This window comes from Aplidium turbinatum, chromosome 8 (assembly GCF_918807975.1).
Source record: "Aplidium turbinatum chromosome 8, kaAplTurb1.1, whole genome shotgun sequence".
Classification (NCBI taxonomy): Eukaryota; Metazoa; Chordata; class Ascidiacea; order Aplousobranchia; family Polyclinidae; genus Aplidium; species Aplidium turbinatum.
Window position 1 is genome coordinate 30,091,805 of NC_137479.1, and position 16,549 is coordinate 30,108,353.

General features: G+C 37.4%; 1 protein-coding gene across 3 annotated transcripts in view; it reads right to left on the reverse strand.

Annotated features, from left to right (window-relative positions):
- The window catches only part of LOC145775251 (NACHT, LRR and PYD domains-containing protein 3-like), a 136,289-nt gene extending 135,800 nt beyond the window's left edge, over positions 1–489 (reverse strand). For all 3 annotated transcript variants that reach the window (XR_014290140.1, XM_082586507.1, XM_082586506.1), the window contains exon 1: positions 351–489. Coding sequence is in view for 2 of the 3 variants with exons in the window: in XM_082586507.1 (XP_082442633.1) it covers positions 351–449 (99 nt within the window). In the remaining variant the exon portion in view is untranslated. The remainder of the gene's footprint in view (positions 1–350) is intronic.
- Between the last annotated feature and the right edge of the window lie 16,060 nt (positions 490–16,549).

A 16,549-nucleotide genomic window follows, 5' to 3' on the forward strand; every position in this document is an offset into this window, starting at 1 on the left:
CCCTAACCCTAAAACGGCAATGATAATTAGGCTACGGTACCCGATAATTTAAAAAAAAAATGAAAAAAATCACCAAATAGGGATCGGACTCACCGAATCGGACTCACCGAAACGGGCCATTCCAACATAATGCAGTGGTATCCATCTTGAACCCTGAGCGTTGTGTGAGAAAAAAAGCAAGATGTCAAAGGTTCGAGTCAAGCAAACCATACGTTATGATAAAACGGTAAGTCGGTCGTGGTCAGTTGTCCGGCGGCAGGTCGGCTGTGGCAGGATGTCGTGTGCCCGCCCAGCACTCACCAAGGGATGAAACATTAAATTAAGTAAAAAAGCACAAACATAAAACTTACAAAGGGTTGCCTGGCAACAGCAGATAAAAATCCAGCTTCATCTATTCGCTCTCTTTCACTTGGTTCAGTTTTTTGTTCATGCTCACACGTTTGTTCCATGTTTTCACTTCACTTAAGTTTCAAACTTATACATTCCAAACTAAAATATTATATAAGTTTAACCAATCTACAACAGAATGTAGGTATGGATGAATCTAGCCAAATGCGCCGTCATATTACAAGTACGGTATTTTTTGCACCATTACATAAATTATGCATCTATCTCAAAATGTCAAGTTTATTTAATTTACTTTAAGTGCAAAGCTATTCAAAGAGTAGAATTTAACAAGCATGAACTTTCACTTTAAAAGGCTGTCACCAATGCTGACCCTCAAATGCTAATCAAATTAATATTTAAAATGTATTTTTATGCTCAAACTTTACATCAACCATGATAGAAAAACGTGTGGGTCTGGATATATGCATTATGCAATGGTTGATCAATGCGGTACGGTACTTATCACAGTGTAAAAAGTATGACACATAAGCAATAAAATTTAAGTCAATTAATTTTTCATTGCTAGTACAAACTGGTAGAGAATGAACTAGTAAACACACAAACTCAGTACGGTAACAAAAAAAAGCGGAAACCAAGTCAAAAAGTGCATTGTAGCCTATTGCTAAAACAATATTTAGAAGTCATTTTGTTAATTTGCACATCCACCAAACCTACTGGTCAATAGTTAGACATTAGTGAGCATGATTATTGATTAACCATTCTCACAAGGCTAAATATGATGGCTTTTGTTTTTGTTTGCCTGTGACACTGGATAATGTTAGCAATTGTACTTTTTTACAATGAGAAATTTTCGCCATAAAGATTGTCATCTACATTCAGAAATCAACCAACAAGGATTTTGCATATAGTCACAAAAGTAACTTGAACAATTGGTAACTTTGCTTTCTGGGTTGGCAAGTTTGAGGGATGACATGTTCAGTATGATATAATGTCTACTAAGTCTAATATTTGTGGCGTCTCTTATTTAGATGTAAGATTATATGCAACACATTAATTATACTAGGCATTGCAGGCCTTAAAACTCATGACCATCGTACGAGTGCTTCCAATTGGCTGATTTTAAAGAAGTGCACCCGTCCCCTAGAATTCTTTTTAGCAACAAAAAACAACGTTCGACATGTGCAGACGATGACGGCAAGGTAATAAATATTTCAATAATGTGAAGGACACTACTAAAAGAAGCATGATTTTTGCAAAATATGATCGGCCAAATGGTATTTGCATTTTGGGAAACTTGCAAGCGTGCAACAAAATGCTTTAGTTTGACCCACTCAATTAATGTTAAATCTGGGTTACACTTTTGCTTCAAGAGAATGTCATCAAAATGGTTCGAAAGGAACTGAATTTTGTTGTTACCAAATGAAGCGAAAGTTTCTGGATTATTCAGCCATTTTGCTGGGTCAACTATAGGGATGGGCAATTCAGAATACCGAATCCAGAAGGATTCGGATCCTAAACTATCCGAATCCAAAATGGCAATAAACCTGGGTAATAAGATTCGGTTTTAAAGATATGCATTGCATAAGTCTTGCAACTTTGCAAGCTGTCAGCTTGAGACAATAAACTGAAAAAAAGTGTGGTTTACTCACTTTTTCTTTGCACTGACACCATCTGCACTTTTAAAAACCTTTTCCACGCGTTGTGCACACATGGCGCACGTATCCCTACGTCACTCGCTCGCATGAGCAATCAAAGAAACTAAGCACGCAATTTTCTTCACGCTTTGTGCACATGCACAATGCTTTTTTTCAATCCACGTGCAATATGTGACTCTGCGATAATTTGACTGGTGGCGTAACAACATTGAGCAGATGCCCCTGCTAAAGGAGTTGGTAGTGAAATATCTCAGCGGCATACCTGCCACATCAGCATCTTCCGAGCGATGCGTTACCAGTGCGGGCTTGATGGCAACTAAGCTGCGCTCCCGTTTGACTGGCAGTCATTTGAAATGCCTTAATGTGTTGCACTGCAACAAACATATACTTTGATTGTGTTGCTTTTGTGTCTAAAATTGCAAATAAACATGCATGCAATTTTTTACTTTTTGCATTGCTGGAGCCTGGAAGTTAGGATTCAGTATTCTGGATTCGATTTAGTATTCCATAATAATTATGGAATAGTGAATTATTCTGAATTGCCCTTCCCTAGTCAACTACATTGGCTTTGTTTAGTACTGGATGTGACGTAAAGAAAAAAAGGGGCGTTGAATATTATACCGCTATGATGTCACCATTGAGGGTGTGAAGTCACTAACACATATTGGGAACATTTCTCAACTATGAAGACACGTGATTTCCCCTCAGATATCAACTAACCTAGTTCTCCTTTTTAACAACGATTCAATGTCCGACAACATTGAATCGATATAAAAACGACAATATTGTCAGCCGATGTAAATTAGCACTTCGGATTAACACTTTGTTTAAATAAACATCAAGAATTACAAACAAGACTTACAGCACTGGTGATCGCAGCTGGATATATTCCATATATACAATAGCCAGAGGTGGGCACCCATACTTTTAAAGTAGCGCGCTACCTGCTACTTGGACCAAAATAGCGCACGCTACCGCTACTCGCTACCAATTTACAAAAGTAGCGCTCTACCCGCTACTCGGACCAAAGTAACGCGCGCTACCGCTACTTCTTCCGCTACTTTTGTCTAAAATGACACTAAGTTAAGAAACACTCTTCAAGTCCCTGTAGAGACGCAAAAATGACCTTGAAAACGAATGTTATCATTTGTTTACACTGTCATTTTAACGTCGTTATAGAAAACACATTCTAAGGGAAATTTATTGTTACGCATCTTTCAAAAACACAAGCCTTTCAAAATGAGAGTCACTAAGTCCTGCGCCCGCTTTGGCTTAAGCACATCTTTTCCAACAGAGAAAAGTCTCTCAACCGCAGCACTGGAAGGAATGGGGCTGTTGTATTTAATGAACAGATGTTTTAACTCGGTATTCGAAAAGCTCAAGGACTTGCTCTTGTCCGAAAAAAAGGCATCCACAATTGCTGTTTCCTTCTGCACCGACGTTTCACAGGATGGCGCCAACACACCAAAAATGCATGCTCGGAGTCGTGATTGGTGTTGGTGTCACTCTTGTCAGTATCAACCTGGCTTGATGTCTCCCGCAACAGTCGAATTACATCTGTCTTGATTTTTTCTCGCAGTGCGTTAGCATCATCTGTGAAAACGTAGTGCAGAAGTTGTAGCCACGACGTCTTGAAGGAGGGATGAAGACATGATGCCATAACACATTTGATGTCGTCGAAGCACTTGTTTAATCGTTTCTTCACCCCTTCAAGGACTTTCACTCTCAACTCCTCACAGCTCACAAGATCACTAATCTCGGTCAACTTCTTCACGCAAATTGTAATGGTTGGAAGCAAGACTCCGTAATACGCCTTGGACTCGCCCTGGAGAATGTCTACTGTAAAGCCTGGCAGATAGGCTTCATCACATGGAGATATTCGCCGAAGAAGTTGACGTCAGCTAGAAATAAATGAGCTGTTTACAAATAGGCTAAGATAAACTATGTTGTAACTTCAAAGTTGTAAGCAAAACAAATCGCACAAAATTGTCCTGTAATGATTTCTTTTAACAAAAACAAGTAAGAAAATGTATCAAAAGTGTAAGAAAATTTTATCAGCAACAAATATCTTAGCTAACCATTTGTCAACAGTTTTACTTTAACCAATACGACAAAACCTTATTTTTGGACATCTTAACATAGGTGATAATCGACTGAAGAGGCAATGCTCACTGCATGTAGTCTATGTTCTATAAACCATATACAACTTTACTTCGGCTATTATTAAAATTAAAATGAATACATTATCGATTTCATACCTTGATCGCAGCATCGCAGCTCCACACCAGAAAACGAGATTCCCAAAAGACCGAAACTTTGCAACGAAACCGATCATATAGGATTACGGGCATATAATATAACTGCTTGACCACGCCAGTGTTGCGAAAAAAACGAGTATTTTTTTTACTTTAAATTAAAAAGTAGGGGTAGCGGGAGTGCGACTGAAAAAAAGTAGCGCCTCTCCCGCTACCGCTACTTTGGAAATAAAATAGCGCCGCTACTTTGGAAATAAAATAGCGCCGCTACTGCAGCCGCTATTCCAACTAAAAAGTAGCGCCGCTACCGCTACTTTTACCAAAATAGTAGCGCGCTACTGCCCACCTCTGACAATAGCAAATGTGCCCGCACAATACAACAGTGGTGATTATGACATGCTGACCTAATTCTGCATCACTCTTTGATACCACATATTTTCGACAGTTAATCCACGATCATTCTATTACGAAATTAAATAATCGGCCAGAAGAAACCGCCGGCCAAATTTGGTCAACTGAGGAGGTAGCACCAGCGGTCATTCAAACACTACTTAGCGACCATGGCCGCCGGCTGTTTTAAGGCTTGCATTATTTTGTTATATTGTGTCACAGTGGTGATCATTTACTCATAAGCCACTGAAAACATGTAATTTTTATACAACCATGAAAAGTGCTTTGCGCTTCTAGTTTTTTAGCTCGCACGCAATCATAAGCTTGTTTTTTAAAGTAGGCTACCGTAAAAAAGAGTCCATTTTATAAATACAGCATGTTGCCTTGTTTTGTTATATTGCTGTTATTTAAGTACACCTGAGGGATCATCAGAAGGTCCTTATTCAAAGTGAATTTAAATTTATATAAATGGAAATAGGATTTTAGTGAAAAATAACTATATTTGATGTAATTTGCTCTGCTTGGCTTTTTGCTTGGCATTGAGCACTTTTTGTAGTATTAATAGACATCTTTATTGTTTAAGTAGACCTATTATGTGTTACCTGTGTTTTCATTAATGTTTCTAATTTTGGATGTTTTGTTTAAATGTTTGGATGGCAGCTGACTTTGGCGACCTTTTAGTCTTTCCCTACCATCTTTGTTGTGCAATTATTTGTGTTTTGTATATTTGCTAACAAAACAACATAAACTGAACTGGTACATTTAAAACATTTGCAACACCTAATTTTTGCTTCAGTGAAGTCAGTATATATATTACATACAAAAGCCCTATGTCTATTCAAGCAGATTAAAACCAAAGTCTTTGTCTTTTCTAAATTAAGATACTCCTATTTATTTGAAATTTGTATTTTTTAAAACGGAAGTGGTTATTTTTCCACACTTAATGCCATGGTTATAATCAGGTGTTGCCAGAGTTAGGATTAAAGTTAGGAAGGGTTAAGGTAAGGGTTAGAGTTAGGAATAAGATTAGGGTTTTGATCTTTGCCCAGGACTAAAAAAAATTCCAAAATGCAAGTTGTTGTTTTCAACAGCTTTGAACTTTGAAAGTGGCTATTTTTACACAATGAGGTGTTGCCAGAGTTAGGATTAAAGTTAGGAAGGGTTAAGGTAAGGGCTGGAGCAGTGGTTTTCAACCTTTTTGGTGGCCAACGGAACCCAATGAAACATTCCAAAAACTCAAGGAACCCCATCTCGCATGGGCTCTGTTAGAGGGGGGCCGCGGGGGTGATTACCCCCCTACCAAGCGGAGTGGGGGGTAACTAATGCAAAATTACCTCCCCACTAATGTAGAGATAAAAATTTTATTTTTAATATATTTTTTACTTTTGTGTTTTCTTTTCATGTTTTTATTTTGTTGCACAACTTTTGATGTTTTTGCTTGGAAACTCCGACTCGCAAAACAGCGTCAAGTCATCTATGGCCAAACTATGTAGCCTATCCTGTCAAAAATATATGTACTGTATCACAATGCGCTATGTGTGACATCATAGTTTCTCACTGCTAGTGCTACAAACTGTTTAATTTCACTTCTACCACTCACGAACGAAACCCACTACAGTTGCACTGTTTCAATGTCTTTATATTTTCGGTTGTTGTAAAAGTAAATGCATTTTAGCTTCAACCCTATTTTCTGACAGGTGTCAAACCCACAACGATGCTTGATATAAACGACTAGGTTACATGTCTTGTAGGCTAATGCAAAGAAATTTATTTTCACACGAGTCAGTTCAATCATATAACTTATAGCTAAAATATATTAGCTATATAATTATATGATATGATGATTGAACTGACTCGTGTGAAAATAAATTTCTTTGCATATTAGCTTTTATTTCTTTCTGAATTGAATGTAGGCCTAGACCCTAGATCAGGGTTACTCCACTAATGTTAACAAAGGTCCAATTTGACAAGTTGACTATTTTTAACGATCCAGTGAATAAGTTATTTCACACGCAACCATGAAAGTTAAACTATCTGTACCAAACCACTTTTTAGGTTAAATGTAACTCGACTTGGATTACTGAGAAAGTATTGGGAAGTCTTTGCCCCCAGTAACTAGGATAATCACAGTAAAAATTCCTCCCAGTAGAAACCGGTTTAAAGAAGCCCTGAAGAGTAGCAATGAAGTTATTCTTCTAAAAGCTCAAGGTCCACCATCAACACCCAGAAGGTCCGGATTCGGCCTGCGGTCCGCCAGTTGAGTAGCCCTGCCCTAGATACTGAAACTTTTTCTTTCACTGCGGATGTTATGGCACAGGTTATCGTGTTGTATTCATGCAATTGTAAATTAAGTTATAGAAAGCTTAACCATTCAGCGTCTGAAGAGAAAAATTTAGAGGACTTGAGCCAAGGAAGAAGACAGAGAAGAATTTTTGCGTACGTCCCCTCTTCCAGTCAAAATTGTCTAAACACCTCAAAAAATGTGGCAAATGTTAAAGAGCTTTTGGTCGCAATTTTAGATTCGTTGAAATAATTTTTCGATTTTAAATCGTGCTGAAAGGCAAAAATTTTGCACCTTCGGCGTGAAACATTCCGCCTAAGACGCTGTATAAGAAACTGAAGCTTTCAGTGATGCGAAGGAGGGTCTGGGGGGCAGCCTCCCAGAAGTATATGTGCTGCGATAATCCGATAAGACCCCTGTCGATGTCAAAACATCGTTACCGCCCCTGCTTAAATTACCTCCCCACTCTCAGGAAGTATCTGGAGCCCCTGCCATCTCGAACACGTTCACGGCGATTTGACCCACCGGTGCACAAACGATTAAACTGTCTGAAAGAACTCCTTGAAGCGCAGAAAACATGTGAACGAAATTAGGCGGGAAAGCAGAAAGGTAAAGGTAATCGCACCACAAGAAAACAACAAAAATTCGGGATCGCAGCGAACGTGTTAAAGTGTAGCAAATCTATTAATAGTGGCAAACCTAATCAATATTTGATTATATTTAAACAATATGCATAGACTCTCGAATTTGAATGTAAACTTGCGGAACCCCTAGACTTACTGGCGGAATCTTAGGGTTCCGCGGAACTCTGGTTGAAAACCACTGGGCTGGAGTTAGGAATAAGTTTAGGGTTTTGATCTTTGCCCAGGACTAAAAAAATTGCCAAATACAAGTTTTTGTTTACAACAGCTTTAAACTTTGCTCAAATTAGAATTCCTTATCTGGCAACACTATTGAGGCTATTCTTACACTATATAGTGTAAAGATAGCCACAGTCTTAAACTTTTCTCAAATTAGGGGAGAATTCCTTATCTGGCAACACTATTGAGGCTATTATTACAGTATGTGGTGTAAATATAGCCACAGCATTTTCAAAAAGAGAGAGATGTGAGCAGCATCATCACCAAATTTTCTAGTTTATATGATTCTTTTATAGATTTTAACTTTTAAAGCAGTCCCACGAATTACCCATAAGCACAATAAGTCCGCCGAATTACCCATAAGTCTGGCAGAATTACGCATAAGCCATGCCGAATTACCCATAAGTTGCATCAAATTACCCATTAGACACATCGAATTAACCATAAGCCTGTCCAAATTACCCATGAGTCACATCGAATTACCCATAAGTGACGTCAAATTATCCATAAGCCCTGCCGAATTACCAATAAATGACGTTGAATTACCTATAAGTGATGTCAAATTACCCATAAGTCGCGTCAAATTACCCATAAGTCGCGTCAAATTACCCATAAGTCGCGTCAAATTACCCATAAATCACATCAAATCGCCCATAAGTCCGTTGAATTACCTACAAGTCACATTGAGTTACCGGTACTCATAAGTCATAAGTCACATCAAATTAACCACGACTCGATCCGAATTACCCGGCGTGGCGTATGGATAGGCCTACTTATGGTAAACGTCATTTATGGGTGCTTATTAGGGTTATGACTAGAAAATTTTTTTTTCGCCTGCTATGGGAATCGATGAACTTTTTTATGTGTACCAAGAATGTGAAATTTTTTTTTGAAAATTTTTCAAAAACCTCCCGCACCAATTGATATTTCTGACGTCACCTAGGTACATTTTTCTCCTTTTTTACTCCTCATACATTGTTTAAACTGGTTACAGACTCCTTACCATACTAAAAAGGTGGCCCACAGTATGGTGAAGACTTTGAAAAAAAATTGTCGAAAAAAGTCAAGGGGGTCCAGAGATTTTACCCTTTTTGTCATTATTTTTCACAACAGCGCCTCTAGCGGAAAATTTTTAATTAGTGCAACTTCAAAAATTCTTAAGCGATTTCGGTAAATTTTTTTGTCAATAAGCTCATTTTGAATCTTGAGGAGGTTTATTGTTACTTTATTTTGATATATTTTTGTCACTAGAGGGCACTAGTGCTTTATATCTGAACTGATAGCCTATAAAGCTAGACCAGACAAGAGTTTTTAATAGCATTGGAAGTTGCTAATAATTTAAAAGAATAATTGAAATCATTTGATCTATTAATTATTAGCAGCTTGTTGTACTAAAAGGAGGGGAAGACTTCGTTCTCGACAGACAGACAGGCCACACCCTCGACATGAGGATTAATTCATGGCCTGTATAATCAAAACTGGTTGATGATGATGATGTACTGTACAAAAAATCTTGAAAGTGTAGCCTAGTCTATGTAATGGGCCTATATCATGCAATTGAATTCAAGTTAGCTTAGTTATCGGGCTAGTTTTTTAGTTACCGGTATTGGGTTTTGGAGTTGGAAGTGCTTAACTGGTTGTTTTGGATTGCATATCATGAGTGAGATAGATTTCTGCCACTCCTTTTTCATTTGTGCGGTAGCTCATTCTTTATGTAGTTTAATGGTAATAAACATGGTGAACCAATGTTTCGTTAATCCTTGTCCATGCAACTGTTACGAAATTGAATAATGGGCCTATAGATTGTTAATTAGCTGTAAATGTGGTCCAGAGCAGTTAATATCATAATTATATGGCATAAAGATTATCATTTTTAGTTTTGTTAGGAATTACCTGTAACCTATACCATACTTTTAAAAATATGTCGTTTTTGAAATCGAATACTGCTGTATCCAAGAACAAAGGAATTTGGGCTGCAAATCTAACTTCCTCCAGCTACACCAAACGACGAGACCTGCCAAGAATGGAGAATTTGAATACCTGTGTTCGGCTGCCATCAAATCCCCAGGTTTTAGGTCGATATCATGTGCTGCTGGAAGCTGAAAAGCTAAAAAAAGTAAGAATGGCAACAATGCAAGAAGAACTGACCCAGTTGTGGCAAAAATTTAGTTTTCCAGTTCTCAGTAAACAGGCAATCATTGCCCGTTTAGACAAGTTGGTTTCACAATACGAAAAATCTAAACGAAGGCCAAACGAAAAATTTAAAGAAGACTTATCTATCATTTTTGATATTACTAAGAGTGATGGAAAGTGGCTGTCTAACGAAAATAAAGAGCTTTACAAAAAGCAAATTGAGTCACGTGGAAGAGTTGGCTACACCAGGGCTTCCCAAACTTTTTTGTTCGCGACCCTTTTTAATTTCCTAAAGTTTTCCGCGACCCTATACGGTTAAAAGGATAAACAATGCGAAATATACGTTTGAGATATTTATTGAAAGGTTTAATTTAAACGCAAACTAAAAACAAGCTATCCGTACTCGAAGCCTACTATTTTACTACTCGTAGCCTGCTGAAAACAAAACCAAAAAGTAAGCACATTTATTCAGTGTGATGGGTGCGACTGCTCTCTGCTACAAAGCAAGTCTAGCCGTCGCTCGATGTTTGTCAATGCTGGTCTCAAGGCGGTTCCAATGTTGCTTAGGCTGGAACGGTATTTTATCAATGTTGAAAACACTGACACGCACATATACGTGGAGACAAACGGCTGGAGTGCGGCTAAGCCATATAGGCCTAACGGTGAATATTCCGCTCTAAAGTTAGGCTAAGCCAAAAAGTGTGAAACTTTTTCCAGAAAATTCAAGCCACAAAAATTCAAGAGTCAAAAGATAAATGTACGACGTCCAATTGATGTCAAGTTATCTTGTTGCGTATCGCGATTTCGAATATTGAATTCTCTTCAGCACAACTTTATAGCCTAACAGGCATAGTAAAATCTTATAAAGTTGTGCTGAAGAGAATTCAATATTCGAAATTGCGATACGCAACAAGATAACTTGACATCAATTGGACTTGTCGTACATTTATCTTGAATTTATAATTATTAGGCAGTGCATCCTATGGATCCGTAGTTGGGCCTCTCTCTTGCACCAGCTTGCTGGGCGTGCAGTTGTTCTCTTGCGATATTGCCTTTTTCATTATTTTTTATTTCAAAAGATAAATCTGAAAAAATTTTCCTGAGATTATATAGAGAGGTGCTCGGTAGTTTGTTTTTGCATTGCAAATGGGTTTTGGATCCAATCTAGATTGGTATTGTCCAATTCTAGAAGAAAATGCTTTTTAAACTCTTTCAACAGTCTTGACAAGTGTCGATAACCAAAAGCTTAATAACCTTTGATTTCACACCATTGTTAGCCAAAAATTTCTCACTCTCAGTAAATGAGAATATTTCAAATAAATCATTTTCAGTCTTTTGTTTCTACATGTTTAATTTTATGATGAATGCTCCAACTTTAGATTTCAATGTAAAACATAGATGTTTTCTCCTTGGAAGAACAAATTAAATTCGTTCCCCTTTTTCAAGCAAACCTGACAAATAGCATGATTTGAAAAGCCTTTCCAAAAACGTCTTTACAAAAACGGCGAACAAAGTCTAAACGCTTTTTCGTTGAAAAAATCACGACTTAATTTTGTAACACTGATAACTTTTTAAAGCATTAGCTTTTGTTTTGAAATCCACATTTACAATGCAGCAAATCCTGTTTTGCATCGTAGCAGCTGCAATAATCTCAGAAACAGAAAATAAGTGTACAACTGGATTCACCATCGGCGGTCATGTAATATCCAACTTAAGCTACGCAGACGATATAGCCATTTTGAATAATTCTAAACTGAAAATGCAGGAATACCTAGATCAGTGGTTCTCAACCGGGGGTCCGCGGACCCCAAGGGGTCCGCGAAGCGATTTCAGGGGGTCCGTGAAAGTTTGCAGTATAATTGATAAATTAAGAAATTCAAAAATTGGTAGGTTGTGCTTTATTTGTGTATTAGCCTGATTTTCAAACTGTACTTCCCTACGAACTTGTGCGATGTCCTTTGAAAGTTTAAAGGTTTGCACAAAGGATTGGTTTCTTAACGAAAAAAATATCATATAAATGAATTAATATTTTTATAAGGCTTTGTTCAACTTAATTATTTTAAGACAGCAGTCTATTGATCAATGCTTAACTTAGAAATACAAACATTAGTCAATGCAATGACAATTTGCAATGACAGAGATTATAACGAACATTGATTAGAAATGAAAAAAAGGGAGAAATTGTTTGTAACGGACGCAAAATTCTATGAATTTTTGATAAAATTTATTGAAAAACATTAAATCAACATATAGGTTAGCCTACTGATTTTTGATGCTGTGTGCCGACATAAAGCTCATAACATAACTTCGTGAATGTCATCAATCGTCATAAGTGCGTCGCGAGTTCAGCAAATTCTTTTAAGTGTGTCGCTTCGAAACTTATGAAACATTTGATTCCATTATAGGAGAAGCGATATACCAAAATTTCAAATAATTCTTTTTAAGGGTCCGCGACCGCTTCGAAGGTACCAAAGGGGTCCGCCAAAACAAAAAGGTTGAGAACCACTGACCTAGATGCTCTGTCAAAAAATGCTGCTAAATTCGGCCTCCAAATAAATGTGTCCAAAACCAAATGTATGACAACCGACAAAACTAACAACACACTCAATCTCACTCTCTATGGAAAACAAATAGAACAAGTACCAGAATTCATATATCTTGGCCACCGACTATCCGCAACCAACGATGGAAAAACTGCAGTGCAACACCGAATTGGCTTAGGCTGGGCAGCATTTGAAAAGAACAAAAAGATTCTAACATCCAATAGACTCCCAATCAAACTGAAAGCAAAAATTTTCAACACCTACGTTTTACCAGTCGTGCTGTACGGTCTAGAATGCGTAAATTGGACATCATCAACGATGAAAAAACTCACTACCTTCCAAAACCACATCATGAGAAGCATGACCAACAAAAGGCTACTTGATCACACAAAAATAGAAAATCTTCTAACTATGACAAAACTACATCCAATTGCAGTAATAATAAAATCAAAAGTTTGAAAACTGTTCGGCCACACTAAAAGATCACAATTCGGAATCAGCAAAGTTTGCACAGAAGGCAAAGTAGAAGGAAAAAGAAAACGTGGCAGACAACCAAAACGATGGCAAGACAACATTCAATCATGGACCGGACTCCACTTGACGACACTGGGCGAGTTGGCTCAAAATCGCCACTCTTGGAAACAAATAAGCCATGTTGATGCGCAATCTGTCGCAGGCAGAGATAACGACTGATGATGAAAGAGGGTTTTAAACTCCTATTCCAATTTCACCGTATAAATTTACAAAATACAGGTAGTCTATTGAGTGCACGACTCTTAATAAAGTTACGTAATAACTTTCACAACATCTTGCACATAAGTGTTAATTTGCACTAAGTTTGCAGTGCTTTGTGTACAATTTGTATACTTTCTGCGACCCCCGACGTTCGTTACGCGACCCCTCAAGGGGTTGCTACCCCCACTTTGAGAAGCCCTGGGCTACACCACTCTGAAACCTTCCCCATTCTCTGCAATACACCCTTCAAAAAGGCTAAAGTTACAAATTCCTCCTGCTTCAACAATAGCTGAATTGTCCAGCAAAGATGGCGATTCTGAAAGTGACAGGAGGAGTGTCTGGGGAGGAGTTTCAGGTGGTTTGCCTCCAAAGAGAAACAAATGAGGTCAAACTTGGAATACTAAAGTGCAAAAGTGGATCTGCTCAAGATATTTATAATGAACTGGAACGAATTTTGAATGAATATGAAGCCTGGTCCAGTATCAAAATGTTTATTTGTGACACAACCGCTGTGAATACTGGTCGACTAAATGGTACAGTGAAATTACAAACAAAAATGGTTGAGATGGGACTGGATCGACCACAATATATTTGTTTATTGGTGGGTTTTATAGTTTATTGGTTGTCAACACCATATACTGGACAGAATTCTGAAGCATGTCTTGGATTTCTTTGTCAGCAAACATTCCACCAAACCAACTCTGAGTTACAAGTTTATTGATGATATCTCCGAAGGATATGAAGAATTGCAGAGATATTACAGTGGAGAAGTTCGTATCAACATCAATGAAAATCCTGGTTGGAGAGATGACTTCAAATTCTTATATGAGCTGTGTCATTCTTTTCAATTTTATAAGGTGAGCTAAAATTTGAACATGCTGTGCTGTAAGATTACTAAAGGTACATCTTCTAATAAATCAATTTATAATTCATAATTTTACAGTTGCATCATGTTTTTCCTCAAATAAAATGGAGAAAACTACCTTCTTTGCACAATGCTAGATGGAATTCACGAGCAATTTATAGTTTAATTGCATACTTCTTGATCCCGCAATGGAGAGGAAAATTAGAACTTCCATGTCACTTTATTGCTAATGGATGGCAAGAGCAATGGTTTTCTGACAAAAGATACTCAGAGGAGGCATATACCCAAAATTGTTATTGGATGTTGAAGGAATCAAAGTAAGTAAAACTAGTGTTTAACCATAATGAACCGTGATATTTTGAAGTAACTTTATGGTACCGGTACTATTTATATCATAAAAGCATCATCCTCATTAAATTTGTACTCTTGAATACTATGAATAGCCAAAACAATGTTTATGAAATAGTTCAAGGTTATACCGGACTACCAATACCAACAGTAAATTCTAGGCTTTAACAAATATGTTTTATGTTAAGTGTGACGGTGCACTGAAATGCTTGAAAACACATTGGAACCAGGATTGCTCTGTTCTCGACATCTCTCGCTTGAATATGATTGCTGAAAGAGCTGTTGAGCTGATGGAAGAACTCCATAAGAAGTGCACCAAAGAAAAATATTTGAGTGTGAAATTTGTTGCATGCAACAAATTGTGAAGCTGTTGAGGACAAAGTATTGTGTGTATTACTACTTTGTGCACCTGTACTGTATCTAAATGATTTTGTCACAATAATACAATTTGCCATTCATATTACTAAGTAACTGATTGTGAGTCATGCGTAGTAGTGTAGTACACTAGGAAAATAAGTAGAGTAATTTTACTGATTATATTGAAACATTGCAAAAGAACATGGAAATATACGATAAATTTGGGTATCAACCAGTCGATTTGAGGATTTTGCAAGTTTTGCACTAAAAAAACAAATTACTGCCATCTAGTGGTAAAAATGTAACAACTAACAAACTACCAAGTCACCCAGTATCACAAATAAACCATCTGACAAAAAAATTTGTCGAAATTGCTTAAGATTTCTTGAAGTTACACTAATTAAAAATTTTCGGCTAGAGGCGCTATTGCGAAAAATAATGACAAAAAGGGTAAAATCTCTGGACCCCTTGACTTTTTTCGACAATTCTTTTTTCAAAATCTTCACCATACTGTGGGCCACCTTTTTAGTATGGTAAGGAGTCTGTAACAAGTTTAAACAATGTATGAGGAGTAAAAAAGGAGAAAAATGTACCCAAGTGACGTCAGAAATATCAATTGGTGCGGGAGGTTTTTGAAAAATTTTCAAAAAAAAATTTCACATTCTTGGTACACATAAAAAAGTTCATCGTTTCCCATAGCAGGCATTTTCGATTTCCTCAACAAAAAAATTTAGTCATAACCCTAGTGCTTATAGGTAATTGGACGTGGCTTATGAATGTTTAGGGATAATTCGACACAATTTATGGGTAATTCGGACGGACTTATAGGTGATTCAGCAGGACTTATAGGCAGTGTTGTACGTGTCATTGAAATATATTGATGGCATCAGCGCGAATTGCCTAAAAACTTGACGGCGTAAAGTACTGCGTAAGCTCTTAAAGAAATTGACGGCGTCAGCGCTAATTTCTAGCGCTATTTTTTGCCAGCGTCTTATAAAACGGAAATATCTCAACCAAGTTTAGGCTAACAATAGCTATAAATAAAAAGCAGGTAGGCCTATTATGTTTTGAGACTGTATTGTAATTAGCTGCTTAGCTTATTAGTAGGGCCATTTTTATTTCACCTAAAAAAAAAATTTTTGACTTTATTTTTATCAAATTTTGACTTTATTTTGACCTAACGAAATTGCTTATTTATAGAGGGCACAGTTCTTTCTTGAATTGATACCACTTACCAAATGTCCAGTTGTCTACGGCCCTTCTTGGGGCTATGGCCTGCTGAACTGCTCTCAGCTTCTAATTGAACCAGAATAATTGAAAATTAACCAAAACACTACAAATATCTCGCCTCATGCTTAATTTTACCAGTCGTGAAAAAAACATACAATTTGTTCTCACCCAATAGTAAACTGAAATCTTTTAGAAATATTGCTTTTACTTGATTGATAGCTTGAAGCTTAAAGTCATCATCAAATTCTGGCAACTAGCTAAGTACTTTTGTTTGGTCATCCTGTTTCCCGAAAGGTAATTTCCCTAAACGCAATCCCCACTGCGAACAGACAGTCACTTTAACATGAAGATATCCAATTCAACCCCGAACCAATCAGATGTTACGTTGTCCGTGACGTGAAATGGCGCGACAAAGTCACTGTATCAGATGCAGTGGCGGCTCGTGCCATGGGGCTGCAGCCCCCCCTGAAAGAAAAAGAAAAAAGGGAAGATATGTTTTCTTCTGTGTTTGTCCTACCCGATTACTTTTTTCACTTATGGATTGCGGTT